The sequence below is a fragment of the Dromaius novaehollandiae genome, chromosome 11 (assembly GCF_036370855.1).
Source record: "Dromaius novaehollandiae isolate bDroNov1 chromosome 11, bDroNov1.hap1, whole genome shotgun sequence".
NCBI lineage: Eukaryota > Metazoa > Chordata > Aves > Casuariiformes > Dromaiidae > Dromaius > Dromaius novaehollandiae.
In genome coordinates, this window is record NC_088108.1 from 3,977,733 (window position 1) to 4,003,908 (window position 26,176).

Consider the following 26,176-nt stretch of genomic DNA (forward strand, 5'->3'; position numbering starts at 1 on the left):
CCCCCGGGGGCGCCCAAGATGGCGGCCTCCGCGCGCGGCTCTCGCGAGACTTGCGGCGGGGCGGGTCTGCCCCGTGCAAATGGCGGGGCGGAGGCCGGGCCGCGGGCCGTAGGGGCGCGGCGTGGCGAGGCGGTCACCGCCGCCGCCGCCGCCATGGAGCACATCACCACGCCGAAGGTAGGAGACTGCGGCGGCTGCGCCGCCCCCTCGCCGGCGCTCCCGGAGGCCGCGCGCTGCTCCCCGGCCCGGGCCCGGTCGCCTTGGCAACCGCGGCAGCAGGCGCGGGCCCGGCCGCGGGGCGGGTGCGGGTCCCCCCAGGGCAGGACCGGGCGCACAGGTGCGGTTTGGGGGAGCTTTGGGGTTTTCCCCTCCCTGCCGGCTCCCTCCGCGGCCTGTGAGGCGGAGGGCGAAGGCGGGAGCGGCGGCTTGGCGGCTCCCCGCTCAAGCGGGGCCTGCTCCGCGGGCCGGGCGCGGTGCGGCGGGCCGGGGGCTCGCACTGCCCACGGCCTGCGCCGGCGGTTGTCGCGGGAATAATAACAATTACAATAAAATGTGATTTTCCGCCGTTGCGGAGCGCTGCTGCCCGGCCCTTGGTGTCGCTTGGGCTGCGACCGGCCCGCGGCAGCGCTTTGCCCGCCGCCCCTGAGGCAGGTGCCGGTTCCCTCCGCGCTCGCTGCGGACACCCGGTCGCTGTGGAAATCAGCTCGTTTAAAATCGACGCCCGAAGCACCCCAGGCCGGGCGAGGGCCCTGAACCGGCCTCTCCGAAGGCGGATGAGAAGGGTGCAGTAACCCCAAACCGATTTCCTAGTGTTTTAAAAAAAAATCTCGCGGAACAAAACTGGGGCCTTGGTGACAGTAGGGTTGGCAGCGAGGCAGGGAAGCAGTTTTCCTAATCCGGATGAAGGCTGGCTGTGTAGTGACTCCCGGGTGAAGGTGCCGTGTGCGTGCCCTGGTTCAGGCCGCAGCTGCCTTTCCCCGTAGAGGGGCAGGAGCTGCGCGGGCAGGGAGGCCGCCGGAGAGCCCGCGCCGCCTCCAGCTCTGCTCCACGTGCTTCAGCCGCTTCTGGATCGAATAGAGCTGGTTAAGAAGTGCCTTTCCTTTCCCTTTAAAACATGCTGCAAATGTAATTTCTTTTTTTTTCCAAGAGTTTTTTTTTTTTTTTTAAGCCTTGATTAATTTCAGTAAATGACCTATCCTTGTTTTCCTTTAAGGAACAGGTATTCCCCAGTGTCCCTTGTGCTTGTCAGGTCACTACTGAGCTTGGAAAGCTTAAAACTACTTAGTGTATATACTTTTGGTGTTTCTTCGTGCCTCTGGTTGCAGTGGGAAATATTGCAACAATTTTGTAAGACTACCAGTCAAAAAGTGTTTAGAAGTGTGGTTCTGGTAAACTTAGTTGCTTTGTATCAAAGTGCAAAAACTGCTCAATCGGAATAATTGACTTGAAACAAAATTTATTTTTCAGTGGAATAAAGAGAAACAGAAGTTCTGGGAATGTTGTAGTCATGACAGGTAAAAAACAAAACAAAACAAACAAACAAAAAAACCCCCCCAAAATCATACTTACTTTGAGCAGCTGTCCACCCAGCCTGTTATTCTTTGACACTGCGATGCCACTAAGGTTGGCAGTTGCTGTACTTTTGTTTTATTCTCTAGGAGTTTGATTTTGGGGATGTTCCTTATTGATCTTGTAAATGCAATGGGGATGTTGCCTAAAGTGCTTTCCTGTACCTGCTATTCTTTTACCGATCTGAAAAGGGGCAATATTAGACATAATTGTTATATGTGTTGAAAAACGTGATTTATTAGAAAGGCAGCTGGACCAAGATCTCTGCTCTTCAAGTTTCTTTGCTCACATTTTCTATGATTTGTCTTTGGCCAATGACTCTATGAGGCAACTTACATATCCAATATATTGAAATAATTTTTTGTATGCTGTTAAACTGTTTTTCTTTGTCCTTCCACCTGTTTCTTTTTTTTTCCACTTTATTTTTCTTAATGGTGAAAGAAAAATTCAAGCTGCCCTCATTAAGAAGCAAATAGGCCAGAAGAAAATCAATCAAATAACTTAAAATACTTTTAAAATTAGCATTTTTATGTCTGTACTGACATTTCTTAAAACTGTCTTTATTAGTTAGCCTGATGTGGTTTATGAAATGCACTTAAGAACTGTGTTAAAACAAGTAGCTACCAATATGTTTTTATATAGGTTTTAAAGAAATAATCTGCAAAAGGTTAATGTTGTTTTAGTACCATGACTGAAAACTAAGCAGTTGAAACAACCCTCTAGTCTGACTTCCTTTCATAACATTACTTTGATCATACTAAACGTGTACAGTCTTTTCTTGCTCTGTTTATTTCTGCAACCTTGCCAAATAATAAATTTTGATCATCTCGGCTACAAATCTAGGACTTTTGTTATTCACTCCAATGCTAAACTTTGGCTCTTTGTTTAATCTTTTTGGTCTTAATAGCTGGAGAAATAATATGAATTTATAATGTAAGGCTATCTCAGTGTTGCAGGGGAAATCTTAATTCATATTTTCTCACTTTCTTCCCAATAACATGATTGTGGTTCAGCTGGTCTTTAGAGATTTCTCTGATCAAAGTTATATTTATTTTTCACCCTTTTCTTATATTGCAGGTTGAAAATGTGAAATTACTAGATCGCTATACAAATAGGAAGGCAACAAATGGGACGTTATACCTGACAGCTACTCATCTTATCTATGTAGATGCTTCTGCCGAAGTCAGAAAAGAAACATGGGTATGTGGTGGTACCTGGAGTCTGTTTAAATACAAGTGTAGAAATTTGTTATATCTCATATCCAAAATGAACAGTTTTGAGAATCCCAAAATTGTTGCAGTCTTTTATAGCATTTTGATGTCAAGTGTTTTACAGAAATAGCTGTTTTAGAAGGAAATGAACACAACCCTAAAGTGACTTGGTAGATGTCATGTAGTGAGTAAGTGTTAGTTTCAGGAACAGAAAAGACTTGTCTGCTTTCCTACCTCAAACTCAACATACTAAGCCACCATTCCTGAGTTTCCAGCTTTTAAAGGTGTAAAAAGCTGAAATTAGCCCATGTTTCTAATTATAAAATAAAACGGGAGTGACAAAATATATTTCCTATGGGGGTGGAGGGAAGGTGAAGAGAGTTTAGCTCCTCTTATAACCTGGAATACCCAGTTGCACATCATCTTCTAAAAGTAATTTATATGCATCTGTGTTTTTGCACGGTCCTTCTCTTAGTTGCATAGCCTCTGGGTACACAGGCTGGATATTTATTATGTTTACTTGATAAATGTCACAAATAAACTTATTTTCTGCTGCTAGTATCAAATTAGATGCAGTAAGCATAAATGGCTGATAGTACTGCAAAACATTCCTGTCGGGTTGCAATGCTCATGGCCCTATCGGTGGCTTCTGAGAGATTTATTTCCTGTTTTTCAGATTCTGCATCACCATATTGCAACTGTAGAAAAACTGCCTCTGACCACAGCTGGATGTCCACTCCTTATTCACTGCAAGAACTTCCACGTGGCACACTTCGTTATTGGGCAGGAACGTGACTGCCACGAAGTGTATACCTCATTGCTCAAACTTTCACAACCAGGTATTTGGGAGGGAATCTGTTTCGCAAATTTTTGAAATGTGGTAAGCTGGGAGGCTTCTTTGAGCAACAGGGAAAGCTTTGCCTGTCAGTTGTGGACTTTGCTGTATCAGTGCAGGATGGGAGGATTTCAAATCATAATCTGTTTGCACCACTGCGGCCTGTTTGTGTGGTTCAGCACAGTAAATGCAGCGCTGCTCTGTGGAACCAGGCCACTTGTTTTCAGACAAAACACGAATGTTTCCTGGTAGCGGAAGTGAGATGGTCTCACATAAATAACTTAGGCAGACCTGCGCGAAGATGATTTGCCTGATCAAGGCCATATTTCTTACAGCACGGGTGCTGAATGTCATTCCGTATCTTGCTGGTTTTGGCCGCCTCTGTGACTTAGCTGCTGGCCATGTGTAGTTCTGCCCTTTCCAGTTGAGCCAGATGTTCACAAAATTGTGGAATCCTACAAATAAAGCTTTAGACATTGCCGTACTTCATTGTTTCTCAATAGCATGCTTATGCTCCCGCTTCTTGTCTGTCCTCTTTCAGTTGTGAAACCCTGTGCTCCACCCTGGGTGCCCTGACTTGGAACTGGTCTTAAGAGTGTATGCAAACATCCTTAACAGTCCTTGGTCTTTTCTGGCCTCAGCTTTTAGTCTGTTGTGGATGAATCTTCAGGCTCTTTGCTCGTCTTGCAGGACAGAGTTCTGCTGGATATCTTATGGCCTATGGCTGCTTCTATTTTTGGGGATGTGCCCTTAGTGAGCTAGTATTTGGAATCCTGCATTATTGCAAGGATGCCATTTATGACCGCATTTTGTAATTTTCTTGGTAGTCTAGCAGGAAGGGAATTGATAGCACTGGCTATCAATATTGATAATAATTAATAGCACTGGATGTTTCATATTGGCCATCGTAGGATTTGAATTTGTGTTTCAGTAGAGGTATTTTCACCAAGTGTCTTTGAACTGTTGATTGAAATTGGGAATTTTATCTATTCTCTGTTTTTTCCCTTATGTCCTGAGCTATCAAGTTTTCTTAGTTCTGAAGTTCTAATTTTAATGCTGTATCTGGCAAGTTTCTGATGTTATGTTTAAAAGCTGTCACTGTTCCTTCACTTTTGAAAATTAGAGTCTTATGAAGCCTGTTGGAGTGTGGGAGCTGTCATTGCGGGAGGTTATCTTAGTCAGATTCTTTTGTTTTGTAGTTATTTACATTATAGGCTGTAACTCTTTATTTTGTTCTATTTATGGGTTTAAACAGTTCTATTTTGTTGCTTTAAAACTTCTGTATGTCTGCTGCTTTCGTGTTTTTTGGCAGAGTGTATAATTATTTTATGATTTGCACGCATACGATTGACAGTTACGGGTTACCTGTCTGGTAACCTGGCTACTTTATCAGACTCCGGCAGGTTTCGGCCTGTCTCTGGAGAGCTGGCTGCCTTGGGAACCTGCTGAATGAGTTATTGATTGGATTTGCATTTTATGAAGAGTGGGAAGGAAACTGGGAAGGTAGAGATGGAGGGAGGAAGAAATTATCATTTGTCAGACACAGCCTGAAGCTTTTGTTGGGCTGACAGTAATATTCAGGACATCTATCAAGCTTTTCAGGTGCCTCAGAACACGCTATTGAAAGATGAACTTACAGGTGTGCAAGAGCTGTTTTATGAACTCTTCATAGAAAAAGTAGCTTTTAATATATGTTTTCATTTATGGATTAATTCTTAAGATTTCAGTCTTGTCTAGCATGCATGTTGCAAAGAACTCAGTAGGAAGTAACTTGTTCAGAAAAATTACTATTTTAAAGTTTTAATTCTAATGAAATGCTTTAGTGTCTCTCCTCAGCTGTGTGAGCTGAATATTAAAAATTTCTGAGGACTTAAATATGAATTGTTGGCATTCAGTATGACCCAGAATGAAAACCTGTAAATATGAGGAACACTGGATTAAGGCCCAAATTTAGAAGCTTCATGTAATTCATTTAATCTGTGTGTGTCTCATTTAGCTAACTATGAATAGGAATGTTTTTGAGTAATCCTTGAAAAATTTTAAATATTCACACTCTTCCCTGTATTACTCAATTTTTTAAGGTCTGAGAATCAGTCTGCATAGCTTGCGGAGGTTAGTAAAGTACAAAAGGTGATGAAAGAACACTTAAAGTTCAGGCATCTGATCTTGAAGGCAGAAGCCCAAGTAAAATATCTATCATTAAAATATAGCCAATTATGCAGTACAGTGGCATAGCACTTGGCTTTTACAGTAAAACATTTCTAAGTCTCCCGTTCATTTTTGACCAAGTAATTTTTTTTTCCAGTCCTTGTATCAGTTGTGATACACCTGTAGTGCACTGGCTTGCACAGGGTGTGTGTCCAAAGAAATAGCCTTTTGGAAGAAGTGTTGACCTCCTCATATTTCTTTGTATTTATCTTTGTAACTCGTCAATATTTTTCTTTCTTGTTTCCAGTGAAGCCTGAAGATCTTTATGCTTTCTCTTATAATCCTAAAATGTCTAAAGATAACCGGGAGATTGGATGGAAACTGATTGATTTAAAAGTAGATTACCAGCGTATGGGAATTCCAAATGACTATTGGGAAATAACGGATGCTAATAAAGACTATGAGGTAATTCTTGCCCGAAGTAGCCATTTGGTGCAATATCTCTTCTTCGATATTAATGACATACAGAAATTCTTCTACTGCTGCATAAGTGATGCCTCTAGGGAGGAATGAGCTCAGCTGCTTTTAATCAAAGCAGCATCGTCTTGATGTGAAGCTGCAGATAATGATGCTATGAAAGAATAGAGCTGCAGAGTCACCTTGATTTGCTTGATCCCTCTGGCAAAGAACCAGATACTTATTTTTCTAGAAAAATGTCAAACCGTCAGTTACAAGAAACTGAAGTACCTTTAGTTTCTTCAGGTTTTTCCAAGCCCTGTCCCACCAAGATGGTGGCAGATGTGTACAAGAGAAATAAATGACAGCAATTTTGCTTGGTGGGGACCAAGGCAGGTGGAAAGGGACAGGGCAAGGGGGAGAAAAAAAGCTCAATGACCAGAAATAGCTTGCCCTTTTTGGTTTTTTTTGGCTTTGTTAGATCTAATGTTAGATAAGGGCTCTCAGTCATTTCCGTCCTAAGTAGCTATTGCTGTTATTTCCTTTTCTCTCGCCTTGAAGACAGGTTAGATCTAAACAACACTAAAATGAGAACGTTTTTCAGCAAGTTTGTTCAGGCTCCTGCTGTATATTATTTCCCCTTCTGTGCACAAACAGCTGTTTCTGTATAAAAGACAAAGCCAACAACTCTGAGGAAAGTGTCAGCATATTAAGGCTTGAATCCCCCCTGCCCCCGGTATTCTTTACTTTTATGCTTTGGGTTGAAGAAACATTTGCTGTCAGAACTCACTGGTAATTTAAAATGACGGCGTCTTCGGATGCCTGAATTGAGATAACATGAGAGGTGCTTTTTTCCATTAGCTGATTTGGGCATCTGAATGTGGGCGTCTGAAATCATTAATCACTTTGAAGCTTTACTTCCTAGTACAGTGTGTAGCTCTCAATTGCTGGTGCTTTGTAATTTCCTCAGGGTTTCTACCTTGTTTTAAAATTGTTGAGCCTCAAGTAAAGCCAGACTTGAAAATAGCTTTTCTGTGAAATATGTGCTGAAAAGACAGTACTTGTCTGAGAAACAAGCGTAATTCTGAGGATGCTGCCTGATTGCTGGAAGCTCATTTCAAGTTGAATAAGATTTAGCAGGGCCATTTTTTTAGTATACTTGTTCTTAATTTCTCTTTTTGTGACAAATCAGAAACTCATAAAAATTATTGGATTTAAAGAACTTCCTTTTAAAATGTGTTCTGTACTATGCTGTCCAGTTTTTCAGGTTCAGTTGTGAAATTAACAGTTCTGTCATCACATTGTCTTACTATTTTGCACCCATTCCTGTGCTTTTTTCTAAATATTTATTAATTGCTTGAAACCTTTTAAAAATACAGATTACTTTTGACATGCCGTGGCAAGCAATTTATTGCTATTGTTAAGTACTAGATGATAAGCAAAAAAGGAATTTTACATGCATATGAAAATGGTAAGTAGTAACATCTGGATTTCCTCTTTCCCCTCACTTAGGTTTGCAACACATACCCTCCAGAAATAGTGGTGCCTAGAGCCGCTAATAAAGCGACAGTGATTGGAAGTTCCAGATTCAGAAGCAGAGGGCGGATTCCGGTGCTTTCCTACTTATATAAAGAAAACAATGTTAGTTGTTCGTAGTCTGCTGTCTTTGAGGGGGGTAAGGGTTCCCCTTCTTGTCCAGTCCCCTTTAAGTGACGGGAAAGAGTGTGATAATGGTTAGAGCATATTAACTTCGCATTTGAGAACTGTATTTCTTTTTCCAGCTGTATTACTGGGTTGTTCTAAGTATCAGAATAAGCTTGTTAAAGCTAAATACTGGAGCATCCAAAGCTGGCTTGCCACAGAATTTCTGTTCTAAGATTTAAGTAGTAATAAGTCAATTGATGGGGAGTGGATTTGTTTTTCTTTTTTTTTTTTTTTTCCTACAAGCCCTTATGTGAACAGATTGTATATTGAAAGGTGTTTGAACAGAGGCAGTTTTAGTTATCAGACATTGTATGTCTCTTGCTGTGCTTCCCCCCTGCCCTCCTGTGAAAAAGTCTTTTAAAGCTGTGTAAAGAAAAGTACAAGCTTTCTAAACTTCCTGCTTGATTTTATTTGATCAGCTTTCAGAAATGCCTTGTTGTTGACTTTTTTTCTTAATTTAATGATTAGCTGTACTGAGTAATCTTTAACAAGATGCATGTTAACTTGGCTATACGTTCTTAATACTGAAGAGGAGGAACCGCCATGAAACAAATCCCCATTAACTCAAAATAAGTAAAGGTTTCAGTTTTGTTTCTTTTTTCTGCTGAAGACCAGAATGCAGATTTTTAACTTTGCTGTCTCAGCAGTGTTTTAGATGCAGATGTTAGCAAAATGCTGTCGCAGTTAAATTGCTGTTGCCAGAGGAAACGTGCCTTGACCAGGGCAAGTGTAAGGAGTTGTGCTGGAAGCTATCAAAACTTTCCTAAAACGTGCTCAGCACTGTTCTGAGCTTGGGACAGTAACAACTGATAAGCAGAGTCACGAAAAAGGATGGTCAGGGCAGCAGAAACAAAGTGGACAAAGTGAGACCTGCTGACATTTTGGACAGCGATCATCAGGCAGAGTGAGGTGGCTTTGAGAACATAGTGAGAAAGTTAGGACTGGGGCTCCTTAGGCCCACTAGTTTCTTAGGAATTCCAAAATTCTAGCTTTAAGAAATACTCCAGCAATATTTCTGTCCATTTAGGTAGCAATTTTTCAGTGAAAGGCAGGACAGGACATGTACAAACATCAAATTACAGTGTTCTCTAGAGCAATGCAGTAAAGACAGTCTGAGAGCAGCAGGATGTGGGTGGTTGTGTGTTGCAGGCTGCCATATGTCGCTGTAGCCAGCCTCTTTCTGGATTCAGCGCACGCTGTCTGGAGGACGAACAAATGTTGCAGGCGATCAGAGAAGCCAACCCGGGGAGTCCGTTCATGTATGTTGTAGACACAAGGCCAAAGGTATCTTTTCATGGGGTTTGTGGCTACTTTTAAAGCTTGCATCTGAATTAGTAATGCTGCTTCCAGTGAATTCTTTCATAACTCTGCTAACGCTTTCTTACGCTACGTTAGGTGAGCGTGTGTCCCTCGTTAACGATGAGTTCAATACCAGGCTCCTGGTTCTTTGTCTTAATGTGACTAATGCTTGTGCACGGTAAACTGTAATGTTAAGTGGTGTTAAGAATGCTTGGGCTCCCGGAGTGTTCTGGGATGAGCCTGGGGTTAAGAATGACCTAAAATGACTGGCAGCCTTGAGGCCGGCTGAGACAGTGAACCATGTTCCTGGAGAGAGCTGGGTTCTTAATATATTGAGCTGGAGAGAGGTCTTAGGAACCAGTTCCATGAGACTGAAGTGCTGTTGTCAGTGGAGCTGGGAAGAAGCAGGCCTGTCTGGAATCCGATAGCAATTGAGGGAGACAGTTCCTCAATTCTTTGCCATTGTAAAATCACATTAATGTTCTCATAATGTGCAGCTTGAAATTTAATACATTTCAGCTCTTCCTTGTTGGTCGATAGTCGCTATTCAGGGCTAAACATTGTTGCTGAGGTCTTTAATGTAATAGGTTAGTGAAGAAGCTTGCCAAATGAAATCTGTAATGATTGTCCTTTTGAAGAACGGACAATTTAGAAAGTACTTCTAGCAATTACCTTGTAAATATATTGAGAGTATAGGTGTAAGCAGATTGGAACACAGGGATTTGCATAGTCCACAATTTATTTAAATACAAAGATTTAAAAATGCTCTGATCATTTTATAAATTAGCTTTCTGAGAACCTGCTTCACTGTTCACAGTAGCTGGAATTATTTTATACACACTACAGATTTAGTTAAACTTCGGTGGGGACAAGAAAGGAAAAAAGTTTCTTTTGGGAAAACATAGGGAACCTCTCATCTGTTGTTCCAAGATGTGTTTTGTTTTTTTATAATGCAGCCTTCCCTAAAGATAGCCTGTTCTCTGTGTGTTGTGCAATTAAATGCATGTTTATAGCATTCCCTGCATGTTCTTTTGGTATGATGTAGAAGTTTTGGTAAGATGTACATCTTGTGTTTCAATTTCCTTCCTTCTCTCCTTTCTGTAGAGGCAAATAATTCCTCTTCCCAAATCTGTCTGTCTAGGGGTTGAGGTCCTCTTTCCTTGCAGACACTAAAGATTTCCTTGGTAACGCTTGAGCTGTTTTGGTTAATTCTGTTAGAATTGGTTTCTTTTCAACCTTTTCTGTGGTTCCAGTTGGATGCTGTATACTTTCTGCTCAACTTTAATATTTCTGTGTTCCCCTCAGGTGGCTTTATTTCATCTGTGCATGTATGTCTGTGAAAAGCTTTGGAATTCTCTTACTATTTCTGTACCACCATGTATGTATGTTACTTACAAAAATGGCTTTCCTAGTTTTACCTCTGTGTGCTTTTGTCTGAAACCTTTTATATAGCTTCACAGTTAAGACAGTGCATTTTGATGACAACAGTTTTCTGCAATTGGACAAGGTTTTGATGCTGCCTGTCCTAAGAAGTGCTCCCCAAGTGCTTAATGGGTTTCTGCATATGGCTAATTGACTGGAGACATTGACATAATTTTAGTAAAACTGCTCGCATATTATGTGAGAGAGAGGGGAGAAAAAGTACATCTGAGTAGCAACTTTGTTCGATATATGTTCTGGGAGATTTTTTAAAAAAGAAGTCCTTGCAAAGCAGATTCACTTACTTCTGTGTATTGTTTGTTGTCATTTTTGTCTCCGTTTTACCCTCCTCCCCTTCCCTTGAACTGGATAGTTAAATGCCATGGCCAACCGAGCTGCTGGGAAGGGCTATGAGAATGAAGATAATTACGATAACATTCGCTTTAAATTTATCGGCATAGAAAACATCCATGTGATGCGGAACAGCTTGCAGAAACTCCTGGAAGGTAGGTATGGTGCCTCCTTGTGTTCCTTTGGTACCTGGCCACCTTTTCACAGAATGCTTTGCTGAATATCTAAATCCTATGCGCATAGCTGCATGCGAGCTTGGGTGTGCTGATGGAGGCTTGTTAGCAAAGTCAGTGTGTTACTGAAGTGGCTGAAAGTATTAATGTTGTTCAACTACTTTCCTGCCAGGGATTTTGTATACTACTGTGTTCAGTGTTATGATGGTTCAGAAATAGAAATTAACATTTACTACATTCATTAATTGCATTAGTTACATAAAATGTGAAATTCTTAGTGTGCCACATTAAAGCAAAAAGGTTAGAGAAACTGCATTTTATCATTAAGATAGTCTGTTGGTTAATTTGTGGGCTATTTTTCATTTATTTCTGATCTCCTTAGCTGAACTTGTTTTTAATATGTGAATACTCAGATATTTAAGTTAATCTGTGAGATGGTGATTTTAGGGGAAAATGAGGAGGAGGGCGGAAGAAATGCTTTTCTGAGCCATTGGAGACTGAGAGATGAATCAGGCCCATATTTACACTGATATAATTTTGGAGAAATTCTGTTAAAGGTGATAGGGTAGCTTGGGTCAAACCAGGACACTCTGCTAGCTTATTTCCATCAGTATTAACATCCTTATGGTGATGACGACTGGAGAAGAGGGCAGGGTAGATGCTGTATATCTTTCTCTTTGGTCCCTGTGCTTAGTTTTCTAAAAAGTAATGCAAGTGCTGTCATTCAGAATATGAGTTTAATATCTTAGTAACCAGCATGTTGTCATCTTGCTTCAAAATAGTTGAATATTTAATGCTAGAGATTGGCTGGGCTGGTAGCACTGTAGGATCTGTAGCGACCTTGGAGAAAAATGAGGTCATTTGCAGGACCATGAGATTGGTGTGAGCACAAGTGCAAGGCCTTAATTGCCTGTTGCTGGTTGATTTATTTTGTGGTGGTGGAAGAGGCAGAATAAATACTTGCTTACTCCCATATTTGTCGTCTTGGCTACTAGGCCTCGACAGTGATAAAATCCCTCTCTTTGGTACTTGGGGACTATTGAACTAAATTACTATAAGTGTTTCTTATGGTGGTTTTCAGTATAACATATCTAACCGTGAAGACAGCTCAGATGCTATTTTTCTCTGCAAATTAGAACTCTCCTTGCTTCAAATCTTTTTAATAGTGATTGCATGTTAGTGATTGCTAAATGTGTGTCTGATAGTGATTTTATAGTGAAGTAACAAATAGAAACACTCATCAGCTGTGTTTTCGTTGAGAAAAGCTCACTTGATATGATGACGATGTACGAGTTACAGTTTTTAGAAAGAGAAGGAAGGTATTTCTTGTCAGATCCTCAAGTTCTCTTGTAGTTTAAAAAGTTCTGGATTGTGTATATAGACGTGCAACCAATAGTTTGCCTGTCCTTTAGACAGGATATTGCAGCTGACATTTAAGAAGTCTGAGAATATGAGCTTTTAGGATCTACCAAGTTTTATTGCTGTCAAGAGAGAATGGGGAGGTGGGAAAAAGAAATAAATGTTGTTTATGGAATCTTGGCTAATTCTTTCATTTGTGTTCTCAGTGTGTGAAACAAAGTCTCCCTCAATGAGCGACTTCCTCACTGGGCTGGAAAACTCAGGTTGGTTACGGCACATTAAAGCTGTGATGGATGCAGGTGTCTTTCTCGCCAAGGTAAAACTGTACCCCAACCTGCAGGTGAATTAAAAAAAAAAAAAAAAAAAAAAAGAAAAAACAAGTATTTGTCTGTTAGTGACTGCTCCAAGGCTGTGAAGTCAACTCCAGAAAGAAGGTGGGAGAACCTTGCTATTTAGATTGGCCTTAGGTCTAAAATAACAGAGCTGCAGTTGGGTTTGAACATGAGAACATGGAGTAGGTTTCCCAACTGGTGCTCTCCTAGTCGCTTCCTGTGGCTAAATGAATTGCCACAATGGGTTGAGGCATTGTCCTGTTCACTGTATTGTAACAGTTATCTAACCTTTATTAGAACTCATTTGAAATATATAAAATCACAGAATGTGAATAAATAACCTTTATAAATGCCTCTGCACCCCACAGCATAATTAGTCATGCAAAGAACTTGTGTGCTTGCTCGATATTCTCATTAGTTATTGAAGTGTTGTGCTTTAAATGACGGATTGTTTAGACTAATTTGTCTTGTGGTTTTATGTGATAGAGGGACTGCTAATTTTGATTGTTCAATGCAGTCTTTCTTTCCAGAGCTTCTGGAAGAGTATGACTTTGCTGCAGGTTAGGCAAAAGGAGAAAACTCAATACAGCTCACAGCTCTTCAGTAACAGTAAAGGAAACGTAGGCAACAAGTAGCAAGAGCAGTGACCTTCTGTAAATGTTGTCTCTTCTCTCTTAAAGTTCTCCAGTGTAGCAAGCAAGAAGCTATTTTGTGTTTCTCCTCTACCATCGATACAAAGGGAAGAAGGTGATTGATATGGGAGGAAGTTGGGATGAGCTCTTCTAATTTTTCTTGAAGTTCCCAGTCCCTGAGTGTCCAATTGTTATTCTTTACTCATCCACCAAATTTTTCCTCAGAGGAGAGGACTGAGAATTCTTGGCATTTCAGAAGACTGAGCGTTTTGAGATCAGAGGATCTTTGTTTCTTGACAGTCTGTGGTGCTGACAAGGCATGCTACAGCATTTTGTTCTAGTTGGGGTTTCCTGTGGGTTGATGGCTATATGCCCAGAAATGATGCATTTCCATGGTCCAGATGAGAAGTGACAAATTTTCCCCTTGGGTTTTAGGGCAGTTTGGTAAATGCGGATGAAGGGAGAGCGTTCAATTACAGTAACCAAGCTAGCAAGCTGCTAAACTGTTCTGTCTGGTCTCTTTGCAGGCTGTGAAAGATGAAAAGGCAAGTGTGTTAGTCCACTGCTCCGATGGGTGGGATCGCACAGCTCAGGTCTGCTCCCTGGCTAGCCTCCTTTTAGACCCATTTTATAGGACTTTTAAAGGCTTCATGGTAAGAACATGAATGTTAGAATTTCAGAAAGTGCTTTCTGGATTTGGAATGTAAACAAGCCCTAATTAGATGTTTTAGGCCATTTCCTGGAACAAACAGTAGGTGACGTATATAAAAACAGCTTTGATTCTATAAACAAGCTTTAATTGCTCTGAACAGCATGGGCACAAGACAGCAGTGGTTGATTTACAGTTCCCAAATCTTCATATTCTTGAATGTCCAATGAGAGCTGCTAATGAGACATTTCAGCAAGAGATGAGTGAGCAAAGGATATGATTCTGGCAGCACCCAACAAAAAAGGTGTAGAAGAGCTTGTCATTTAAGAGCCTTATAGCAAATAGTCTCATGTCTGCTAGGAGTTCAAATTGGGTGAGCTCATTCATGTACACAGGGCAAGCATAAAACCTGTGTATCACATAAAATATGTGTATTGCTAAAGACCGGTTTTGAAGCCTTTACACAAGAATTTGGCTGTTTGCTTCTAATGCAAGCTTTTTTTATATGGAGTCATCACTGCATGAATTTAGTGCAATCTATGATGTTTCCATTCATCTCCTTTTGTTAAATATCTGAGAGATTTGTGTGTGTATGTATATATGTGTATTTTATATATACACACATACACATACGTTTGGAAGAGTTCCTTAGAGTTCCTTAAAAGAAACCATGAAATCAGAACAATGCAAATTTTCCCTCCCTGGATGTGTGTATGTGCTTTACCCTGCTGAAATTGTTACCTTGCATTACATGCTGTTTTTTATTATTTTTATTTCTGGATTCTGCAGTCTTTTAATGGTTAAAATAATACGAGAATGTGAAACATTAGCCTGGACTTCCGTAGCGCTGTGGACAATTCTGTGTGAACTGTGGAATGTGATTTTGATGAGGGATAGGAGCTGTAACCCATGCTTGTCCTCTTTGCATACCGTGTATATGCACAGATCCTGTGACCATGGTTATACCTAGATGAATGCAACAGAACCACAAATAGAAAAATTTGAATAAGCAGTCTAACTTAATCATCAAAGGCATCTTGTGAATTTCTGCCTTCCTTTTGTTCTTTAAGTCTCTGAAAGATGATATCAGAGATTGATCTTTAATGTAAATAACTAATCAATAAATCACTATTAATATTTTCATTGACTTCTGTAAATATATTCATAACAGTAGGGTCAGCAGGTAGCATTGGTTATGACCTGCATATTTAGTGTTTAACATCAAAGGCTTCATTTTGCTTTTGCTAAACAATATAATACTACTAATTTTATTTCAACCTCTGTTTTGACACTGAAGGTCCTAATAGAAAAGGAGTGGATTGCGATGGGTCACAAGTTTTCACACAGGTAAGAGCATTTAATCTTGGGTGTAGTGACTGGGGGGAGGCTTGACAATGAAGGTAATGTAGTGTTTTCTGGTTCATTTACTCCCATTAAAATTTTGAATGAAAACACAGCAAAGGGGAGATGGGCCTGCGAATCATTTCTCAGATGTTGTGGACTTTAATTTGGAAACCACTGGAGTTAGTGACATGAAGCAGTATCTGCTAGGGTTGTTAATTCACCAGTGCTTTTGTTCTGGGTGCTTTTTTTTTATATTGCTTTGCAACATTTGCAGTCTTGAACAGATTATTTAAACTTTGAATCCATTTTTCTACCTGTAAAATCTTATTTATATTATGTGTGGTGTTAATGTTTTGACAATACTTGTTAATACTTCTGCAATAATTTTCTGGAAGAAAATCTCAGTTAATATTTTTCAAGACCTTTTACCAAGTTCAGAACATAAGTTCAACCTGGTATAATATTAAAAAACAGTTTGACCTGCATTCTTTAGGCAAATTAAAAATGCTGTCATCCCTGTAATTGATAGTCTGCCTGTAGTAGGGATAGTATTTTGGTTTGTTGTGTTCATTTTGTTTGTTCGTTTCAATTACCATGTAGAAACTAGAAATTAGCATGTCTAAACTAATACTAGGAGGGAGTGGACCAGACTATTCAATGATATTAGCTTATTAAAACTTGAGACTTTTGACTCCGTGTGAAACTGAGTCCTCTTTTTAATAGTAAAACAAATCTATTTCCTTAAAGTGTATTTAGGAAAAATGAGCAATATGCATGCCTTTTTGCATGCTTTAGAAGAAGTGGTGCAAAGATAAACCACTATTTAAACATTGTCAGCCACACTAATGTTCTGTGGTCACTGTTTCTGCTTTTGTAGGGACTGTTTTTTTGCTTTCGTGCTTTCTAAGCTTTCTTGCTTTTCTAAGACCAGGAAAATAAATTCATCTATTTTCTATTATAAAGGATTCTTTATGGTATAAAGCATTGTTTCAAATATGAGAACTTGGCAAGGTATGCAAAAAGTGTTGTAGGGACAAATTTCACCGTTGTCTGAGAACATGGACTTTTATTCCAGTAGATGGAGAAAATAATTCCTCTCCTAGTTGTAGCTTGTGCATTGTGGTTCTTAGGGAGATGAATCTTTCTTCATGCTTCTCCTTAAGATAGTGTGGTTGGAATGACAGAACCAGGAATTGGTACTTGATTAGCTTGATCTCTGTAACAAGAAACCTTACTTCATTTTAGTACTTAAGCTTGGGGAGAGCGAGTTAAACAAACAAACAAACAAACAAAACTGTTTAGAGCAATAGGTTCCACAAAATTGCGTAAAGTCTATGTTCCCTTCGATGGATTTTCAGGTTTCTACACTTTCTGCAAAGGGAGGATTCATTTTTTTCCTGTTAAGAAACAACAGTCAGGGCATAGCGGCTTGGCTGTTTTCCAAAAAGACTATCATTCTTTTTCTAGTTATCTTTTGTTTCTTGGTAGATTATAAAGAACACTATACCTCTGGCTAGATGTTTGCAGAATTAATAGGGTTTTTCTGAACCCCATCTAAAACTGTAAGAAGTTTTTTTTTGTTGGTTGGTTGGCTATTTTGGGCTCCCTCCCCTACCCTGTAATTGCCTGCATTTGCCTAATTGCTTACAATTGCGCCTAATTGCCAGGATTTTATTCTTGGCACCCACGTGGGCAAGACCAGGTTATTTGGGCTGTCACTGCCCATTGTGGCTATGCCTCTGCGATAAAGGACTCTCACCGTCACCAAAGATCAAAGAGGACACGGGGCAAACTGCTCTGTGTGACACTACCTTTTGGGTCTCTTCTCCACTGCTAATGGCAGCTCCCTTCTTTGGCTTCTGTTTTGATGAAAGAGCTGGATAGTTTGGGTTTATATTAGTACCTGAATGCAAAATATGAGGTATAGAAGGATAGTTTGGGTTTATATTAGTACCTGAATGCAAAATATGAGGTATAGAAGCACCTAAAGCATTGTGAGATCTTGCTGTTGATCAGAATAGCCCTGGTGTGTGTGCAGAAGCCCAGGCTCATCAAGAGCTTACTCCCATGAGGATGGCACACCTCGATGGGCAGTTGCTGTAAGATAAATCATGTAGTGGGGTTTTTTTTTCTTCTTCTAACTTTGCAGAATGATTTCTTATTCTGGCAGTGAAGAAGAAATCCTAGCTGTTTAATAGCTAGAGGATTTTTTTGTCGTTGGGGGACACAGGATTTAATTTTATTTTGTTTGTGTATCTCCAGGTGTGGCCATTTGGATGGTGACCCAAAGGAGGTATCGCCTGTCTTCACTCAATTCATCGAATGCGTCTGGCAGCTCATGCAGCAGTTTCCATGTACATTTGAGTTTAATGAGCGTTTCCTTCTTGAAATCCATGACCATGTCTACTCCTGCCAGTTTGGCAACTTCCTTGGGACCTGTCATAAGGAGCGTGAGGATCTGAAGTGAGTTGGCAGTTTATGGAGCCAACAGTCTAGAAATCACTTCAAATGTCAAAAAAAGGGCAGGTTGTGTTTTTGTTTTTAATGTAATTATAGATTAGCTAAGGGTTACATTCTGTTGATAGCTGCTTATGTTTTACAGTGTGAAAAAATTAAAGATGAATTATATCCCCCCAAAGTCAGATGTTTTAATTTGGACTACGGTAATAACTTGCAGATGTCACTTTTGGACTGGATGTTGTCCATTTTAAATGATTGTATGTTCCTTGGTGCTGTATTTTGTGTTTATGAAATTATGTGGAAATAATTCTTAGTTGTCTTGATCTAATTCTGCTCAGAACAGCTAGAGTTATTAATCCACTTAATGTGATTTTATTTTTTAGTGATTAGATCTTATTTCTAATTGACAGAATCTTTGAGAAGACCCATTCGCTCTGGCCTTTCCTCTTACAGAAGAAGCAGGAGTTCAGAAATCCTTTGTATAGAGGGTTTACAGCTTACAAAGAGCTGCAACCAAACACACTACCTTTCAGTTTCCAGTAAGTTGCTTATTGAAGAAGGGAAGAACGGGGACCTTTTTTTCATTGTAATGGAGATGGGTAACTCAGGTTTACCGAAATGCTTTTTCACTGATTAGAGTGGCTCACTTTACTTTTCCCCTCCATTCCTCATCCATTAACTGAGAGTAGTAGCACGCAGGTAGCTGCTAAGTGCAAATACTGTAATTTAAAATAATATTTGTTTTTTAGTGTTGAGAAAGAGGGAGAGGGGGAAAAAAAGCAAGCAAAATAAGAACTTCAGATATGCAGATTTCTCCCTTCTGCCTCCCCCACCAAATTCTTGCTCTGACAAAAGCAGGAAGAGGGTAGGCAATTTTTTGAAGATAGTGCCTCTTTTTTACCGCACAATAAAGAAGTCTTTCATATATGAATTTCAGTGCCTGGTCACACCCAGGCTTATGCAGTGAGGGTGGTTTTGACAAGAAGGGATTTCTTGTAGCATGTGTTTGTGTATTTCTCTGCCCAGGGCGCTATAGCTGGAGCGGTCGGTTTTGCTTTGTGTTTCTCACTTGCTCCTGGTGAGGGAGAGAGATGGAAACGTGTTTGTAAGCGCTGCATGTGATTACTGGAAGTCAAAGTATTTTATTAAAAGAAGGAAGGTAGTGTGAACCAAGAACTTGACGGTGAACAGCCCAAGCCTCCAGTGAGTCTGCTGTAGAGCAAAGTGCTAATACCTGTCTCCAGAGTATGTGGATTGTAAGGGAGAAGTATTTAAATCCTCAGAAGTTTTTATTGAACTTTGAAGCTTTCTGAAAATTGGCTCTTTGTACTGAGTTTTATAATCCCAGGTTGTGGCATTTTTTTTAAATCTTTTTGTAATCTGGATTGGTTGAAAATCCTTTTTCTTAGACAGTATCTAGTTTCTGTTTGTCATGATCACCAGTGTATGACTGGCCTTCTAATTCTCTTTCCTTACCTTGTTCTTGAGGTTTTGGTGTGGGATGTATAATCGTTTTGACAAAGGAATGCATCCAAAACAGTGTGTGTTGGATCATCTCCTAAGCTGCATGAGCCAAAAGACGAAACTAGAGGACAACGCATCTGAATTGGAAAACGTGAGTCCTGAATGTTAATAATAATCAAAATCACACGATAGTTTTGGCAAATTTAACTGGGATTAAAACAGAAAAATAGGGAGGTGATTGTATCACATCCACAGATTGTCACTGAAAAATTGTTTCAACATGCTGAGCAGATCTGGGCAAAAACAGGTTAATTTATGTAGCTGTAACAAATGGGTTTGATTACCCAAACTCTGTTAGCTAGCTAAAGTTGTGTTTGACGAATAGTTTTGTTCGAGTTCTGTTGCAGACTCATGATATTCTAATTTTCTAAACAAAACAGATGTTCAAAGAACATCTGGGTTGCAACATATATTGTTCAACTTGCAGCAAATTTGGGGGGGAGGGGGGAAAAGGGACACGTTTTTTCCCCACAAAGAATATGAAAATATACAAATTTTTGTTCTTGGCTACACAGTTTTTTTTCATTTACAAGACATATTGGAAAAACTGGTGATGATCCAGGTATTAAAACAGTGGAATTACTTAAATTGACTTTCATGTAATGGCCAGAGAGTAACTGGATGATATAGACCAAATTATCCTCTAAAAGTGGCTGTGTTGGATCCGACTTAAGTGCTTTGTTAGGACAACACAGGGCAAGCTTGCACTTTGAACACTGTGGTCTGTGGTGCTGGAGAACAGAGATCTTAATGGCTCCAGAATAACCAGTTTCTCCACTTCAGCCCACAATACTGAAGTAAACAAACACACTTTGCAGAAGTTTATTCTAGTCAGATTGCCCGGAGTTCTGTGTTTATCTGTATGAAGATACAAATACCTATCTCAGCATGGGGTGAGGTGGGGGGAAAGTGCATTGTAATCCTAGATTGCAGAGCTGAAAGAGGCACTGAGGTACTTAACAGAGGACTATTGTCTTGACAGTTGTTTGTTATATATCCCTGATATTTGGGAATGTCAGCTTTCATTAATTTTTAAATGTCTTTCTATCTGTGTAGAAGCTTCCTTTCCTTGATGGTCCTTTAACCACTGAAGCTTGTTCCTTATCTAAAATGGGAAGTGGTTCTTCAAAAACGCCCATGCTCAACACTCCCCAGGATTATGAAGGGGAGCCAGCTCCTGTGTTGACTAATGGTTCCATGGTGTGGGATATAAATGTTATGTCAGATGTGGACCAAAAGAACAAAGAGAACCTGTCTAAGCACCAGGACCTCCGCGATCTTAAAGACACTGTTGGTGTTTTAGACTCTGAAGCTAAGGATGCCTCAGCAGCATTGATCAGCTCTGAAAACTGAGTTAAATGAACCCTGCGCTTGTGGTGGTAAGGCATAAGAGATCTGTGCCCCAGTGAGAGGTGTAGCACACGTACCCATTTACAGCTAAGTGTTAGTATGTATGTTTGCAGGGGCTATTGTTCCGCTGCAGAGAACATGTTCTGCATTTGGTTTGTTTTGCGTTACTGCAGTTGTGATGATGATGCATACAGAGCTACCAAGAAGGCTGTCTTGACTTAGAGTGTAAACCTCAATTTCCAGCTGAAACGTGGTATGTGTTTAAGGTTTATAATAACTGCTGCCAGTACAGGTGTTTCAAGCAAAAAGGCACCTTGGCCAATTAACGTGGATGGAGGGTTAGGAGTTTGACAGTGTTTATAACTTGAGTAGGAAAAATGCAATCCATTTATTGAAAGGTTGCAGATGCCATTTCAGTTCATCTTGAAATGATAAAAAGTCTTTTCTTAGCTGGGAATGAATCTCTGCATGGACCCTCACCTTGTGGCAGAACAGATTCATTTTTTGTTTCCTATGCATATTTGTTAAAAAACAAAACCAAAACCCCCTGTGCCTTTTCATGGAGACCATCGTAATGTCTAGCCATGCAATGTAGTATTTTTATTGTAGTGTGTAGTGTAGTACTTGGTCTTCTCTGTAGTCAGTATTTTTAAACTGGGTTTTGTATCTGCTGCCAACTTCCCCAGGCTGGTCCCCTGAGTTTAATAGCTTGTTTCTAAGCCGACCTTTCAGAGAATAAGCTTTTATGGACTTTACTTACTGATCTTGGGAGTGCAGCAAGCCACAAGGCAGCCTGTAGCACATCTATTTCTGATAGAGGGAGGATTAGAAATGAGAAAGTATAGGAGGACTATTCAGATTTATATGGAATTTTTTGCTCTTGTTTTATGATCTTGGCTAAATAAAACAAGGATGATTTTTTTGTTCTAAGCTGGAATTAACGTGCTTTTCTCAGATCCATCAATGAGGCAATAATTATAGATGAGATGTGTTCTGCTACTGAAATGTAGGCTAGAAGGATTACTTCACATCACATCAGGAGTGATAGTAGCGAATGTTATCTTGGATGTCAAAACTACGTGAAACCTTGCAGATGTTTTGTCTGTACTATCAAGACGTGTGGAAATGAACAATATTGCTCATGGCAGTGAACTTCAATTTTGTGAAACGGGTGACAAAAGCTAAATCTGCGTGTGGCCCGTTGCTGGAACAAAGAAATGGATATCTTGGCTTATGGATCTGGCTCCATCTTGGACTCACCTCAGTGCGTATTATGCTACTTGGCTTCTTTAAAGTGTGGTAATCTCAGCTGGAGATACTGGTTAAAACTGCTAAGTGTAAAAAGGAGAAGTACATTCCACTTATGCACAAGTCTTCTGCAGAAACAAGGGCTTGTCTCCCCAGGGAGGTGGATGGCCCGGAAGAGCTGTACCCAAGTACCTGTTCTGGACAAGTTTCTCCTGGAGGTGTGTTTAATTGCACCCAGAGTCCCTTTGCGCAGTCTGATTCAATATGCTTTTCAGCTTTCTTTAGATCATGTTGTTTATATTAGATGTTGCCATCTGGTCTTCAGACCAGTTTTTCAGTTTATAAAGTTGTGAATCAAACTGAAAATATTCTTTAAGTTAAACATCCCCTCCCCACACACACCCCTTCCTACAGTGGAATGTTTCCACTTTTTATTATTGTAATGTATAGCCATTGTGCATATGCTTATAATCTAATGTGAAACGACCAGATTAGTTTCAGTGTTCAAGATGAACAAAGTAGAAAAAAAAAATCATCCAAGTGTCTCACCGTAGGTGAGAAGATATCTTTTATTAAGCATATGGAAAGACCCAATTAAAAAGGGCAATGCCAGAGAACGTGCAGTTTCTTCAGGGCCTAGAACAGCTGTGAGAAACAAACATTTTTAGTGTTGCAGGTTTTAAAAATCTTAACGCAAGTAACATTTAAGTCAGCTTAAAGAATAGTTCTTTCCATGGTATGAGAGACCTGCAGTGAGCAATTGCTTTAAAAACTAAGCCCATAAGATACTGAACCAGATATGCTTAAGGAGAAGATATTCAGGCTTTTTTGTGTGGGTATGTATCAAAAATACTGTATCATGCAAACAGCTGTGTGTTTTATTTTGAAGAGCGCCCCAAGGGGATTGCACCCTAAGTCTTAATCACACTGTACCAGATACAGAGTTCAAAATCCTGCTGTAGTTTTCCACTGAAAAGTGTTGGGCAGACTCTTGCCCTTCGCCGCTTCGTAGCGTAAAAGCTCAGTTTCATGTATACATGTTTGGCTGTTTTGAGCCCTTTCCAAATGGACTGGTAGATTAACCCTGTCTTTCCTTTCTAGGTAGTAGAAGAGGTGTAGTGGATTGTATGGATGGCTTCTTAAATAGAGGACTCTTAAATGCTACATGAAACCAATATAGGCACTTTTTAGGACCAGTTATTTTAAAAGTCATCATTCTCTCATGTGATTTCTAATGAGAATTAGAAATACTGCATTATAGACGATTTTGACTGACTACTGAAGGATTTAGGCATACTGTTTGTTAATCTTTGTATAAGAATATTTTGCAAAATGTTTCTATAAATGTTTACACACTGCCTTGTCTTTTGAATTACCATAGAAATTGAATTACCTTGGAAAAAGTGCAGTGATCTTTGCTTATTCCTAAAAGAACGTGACACTGACATCTCCTTAAATCTTTTATTCTCAACTACAATATTACTCTCTGTGCATACAGCCCTCAAAAGATTACTTTATACACTGAAAATATTTATGAGCTTTTAGTAATCTTGCTGCTTTTGACTTCAGTAACAAAACAATGCATGACTTTATACTTTGAAATGTAAAACCTAGCCAAAAAAAAGGGTAATGATCTCTCGTCTCAAACCTCTTGGATATAATATATACAAACTTAGTCAAAGTCTACGACGTATTTAAAGTCATTCATGCTGGTGCTGTAGATTTAGGCAGCTGGAAAAGATTCCAGGGTTTTCTGGAATTCCGTGAGATTATTTGTTTGAAAACCAATTAGCTAGGAGCTTTTTTAGTTTGGAAGATGATTTTTGTGTGTTTTGAGACCAAAACCAAAAAGCTGTTTAAAGCACTGCAGCGCGTCCTCAGGTCCCTGATCGGCTAGGACGGGCTTCCTACTGCGGCTCCTGCAGAAAGCGTCTGTTCAGTCCCTTAGGGAGCTCCTGCCTGCCGATAGTGGTGAGTTGGCTTGGTTATATCCTCCCTAAAAAGTATTCGAGGAAGTCCAAACCTGTTACGTAGGTATTGTTTCCTGTAAGCGCTGTATGGGAGAAAAGTTACTATATTTATTTCTCGTTGAACGTCCCTGCGTTGCTAAGGCACGAGTGCTCTTTTGCTTGGCGCTGTAAACCGAACAACGCAACTTGCTGCTTTCCATCCGGATTCCTGTAGCTGGGGAAGCGGAGAGGGACGAGGGATCCCGTTTGCTGTGGGTGGGTTATGCGAAACTCCGCTATTCCTGCAGGATCTCTTGCTTTGAACGGGGTACTCCGGTGGCTTGATGCCTGGCTGTTGTCCCTCTCGCTCGCTGCGAGTAGGTACAGCGTTGCAATGGGAAGTGCCTGAGATAGTCTGCGTTGAAGCTACTACTCTGGAGTAGAAGAGGGACTTGCGTAGCTTTATTTCTCAGTAAAATGTCTTAATGTGAATTTCATATGCTGGATTCTTAACTTTTATTTTCTTGTCAGTGATAGACAAAATCAAACCAGTGCTTTACAGGGAAAAAAGGGAATATTCAGTTTGCCTGTAGATGCCGTAGTTCTCAGCTTTCCTTTATGGTAGAGAAAAAGGCTGTTTGTTAAAAGCATATGTATGTACTATACTCTTAGCTGCATTCTGTCCCTGATCTTAGTGAACGCCTTTTATTTAAGCGCTTTGAAGACACGCTCTCCTGCTCTGTGGGTGCTTGCTGATAGCTGAAGCCACCTTGGATGGGGTGAAGAAAGAGATTTGCTTGTAGGCAGCTGGTAAACTTGAGTTTGCTGGTGCCTGGGGGCCTGGCGAGGCTCACCAGGAGCTGAAGCGCTTTGCAGGATCACTGCCTTGAGCGAGACCTGGCTGGGCTGCGGGCGGAAATGTCCCGACTGGGAAATGCCTGGTGTCTGCTCTTTCCACTGGGTTTAGCGATCTTGGGCCCTAATAGCCTCCCAGAAAGCACCCTTGCGTTTTGCACAAATGAACCTATAACACGTGCAGGAAAAGCATTTAAAAGAGCTTTTGTGCCAGATGCAGGTTCAGTTCACGTTCAGGCAAATTTGGGTCTTTGGGTAGCTTTAGCGCCTGGCAGCTGTCCCTCCAAAGGAAGAATTTCTTGGCACTATTCAGTAATGACTATGCACGAGTGACCAGAAGAACTCAAAATATATGTTTCCCTTTTTTCCCCTTCACCACCCCTTTGCACTGAGTGCTGGGATCATTTTTTGCATGGACCGAAGGCAGTTATTGGCAGCTGAGCGATTCCTCATTTACCTGCTGCCCCTATTGCACACGGGCTCCTCCCGTGCCTGAATTCTGCTGGGGAGCAAAAGTTTGTCCTGAATGCGATAGTTTGTTTTAACGAATACACAGCACTTCATTAATCTAGATGAGAAATGTCTCAAGCCAGGTCTGTCCAGCACTACGAGCAGCCCGAGCAGCGCCAGCTATAGTCAGCGTAGTTTGTTAGGGTAAGTATTAAAACACACAATGTTGCTTCCCTTGGGCATCTTTGAACCACCAAAACAATGCAGCGAAGAGGGTAGGTTAAAGTAGTTGACCTGTATCTCTTTTACCATTTGTCTGTGTGCGTATGGCCCCGTGCGTGCATCTGTATTTAATGTAGCAGCATACTACTGGAATAACGTGTAGCACTGGATCTAGTCGTGTGTAACTGAACACAAATACGTACCTTTCCTTATCATCCGCAAACTGATCTTTGTAGGAGCTTACTTCAAATTACGTGTAGTATTCTGCTTAAAGTTTTAAATGTTTTTGCTGTTTCTGTAAGTCGGTCGCTATTTTTGTCCTTAGTGTACTTGTTGAGGGGCAGTTGTATAAAATTGTATGTGATTAAATCCTGTACTCTCGAATGTGCTGCCACGGCCGTTTATGTATAATGCATTTTAGTTAATGCACTGCTTAAAAAACAAAAATACCATGTTTGAAGGAGCACTGTGCCCTTTTACTCTAAATGTATTTGTCTCATGAAGTTTCGTTTGTATGACAGTTTATTTTTATTTCCTACAAAAATAAATGCCTTGCCTTTTTAAAGGAAATGATTGGTTTCTTTCTTGCATTTCAACCCGAAGCAGAAGTCCACGTTTTGCAATGTGAAACCACTCG

The 26,176-nt window shown here is 40.4% G+C and overlaps 1 protein-coding gene across 2 annotated transcripts; it reads left to right on the top strand.

The window, feature by feature from the left end:
* MTMR8 (myotubularin related protein 8) lies at nt 1-26,109 on the top strand. 2 transcript variants are annotated; one of them, XM_026099523.2, is made up of 14 exons: nt 1-177; nt 2,647-2,769; nt 3,457-3,619; nt 6,071-6,228; nt 7,732-7,860; nt 9,073-9,207; nt 11,015-11,147; nt 12,731-12,840; nt 14,016-14,141; nt 15,435-15,484; nt 17,744-17,944; nt 18,352-18,480; nt 19,430-19,556; nt 20,522-26,109. In XM_026099523.2, the coding sequence occupies exons 1-14, from the start codon at nt 19-21 to the stop codon at nt 20,816-20,818; spliced, it is 2,040 nt and encodes a 679-aa protein (XP_025955308.2). In that variant the 5' UTR covers nt 1-18; the 3' UTR covers nt 20,819-26,109. The 2 variants fall into 2 exon arrangements, with proteins under 2 accessions (XP_025955308.2, XP_064374151.1); XM_064518081.1 differs by lacking the exon at nt 1-177 and adding an exon at nt 187-337.
* Nucleotides 26,110-26,176: the final 67 nt, after the last annotated feature.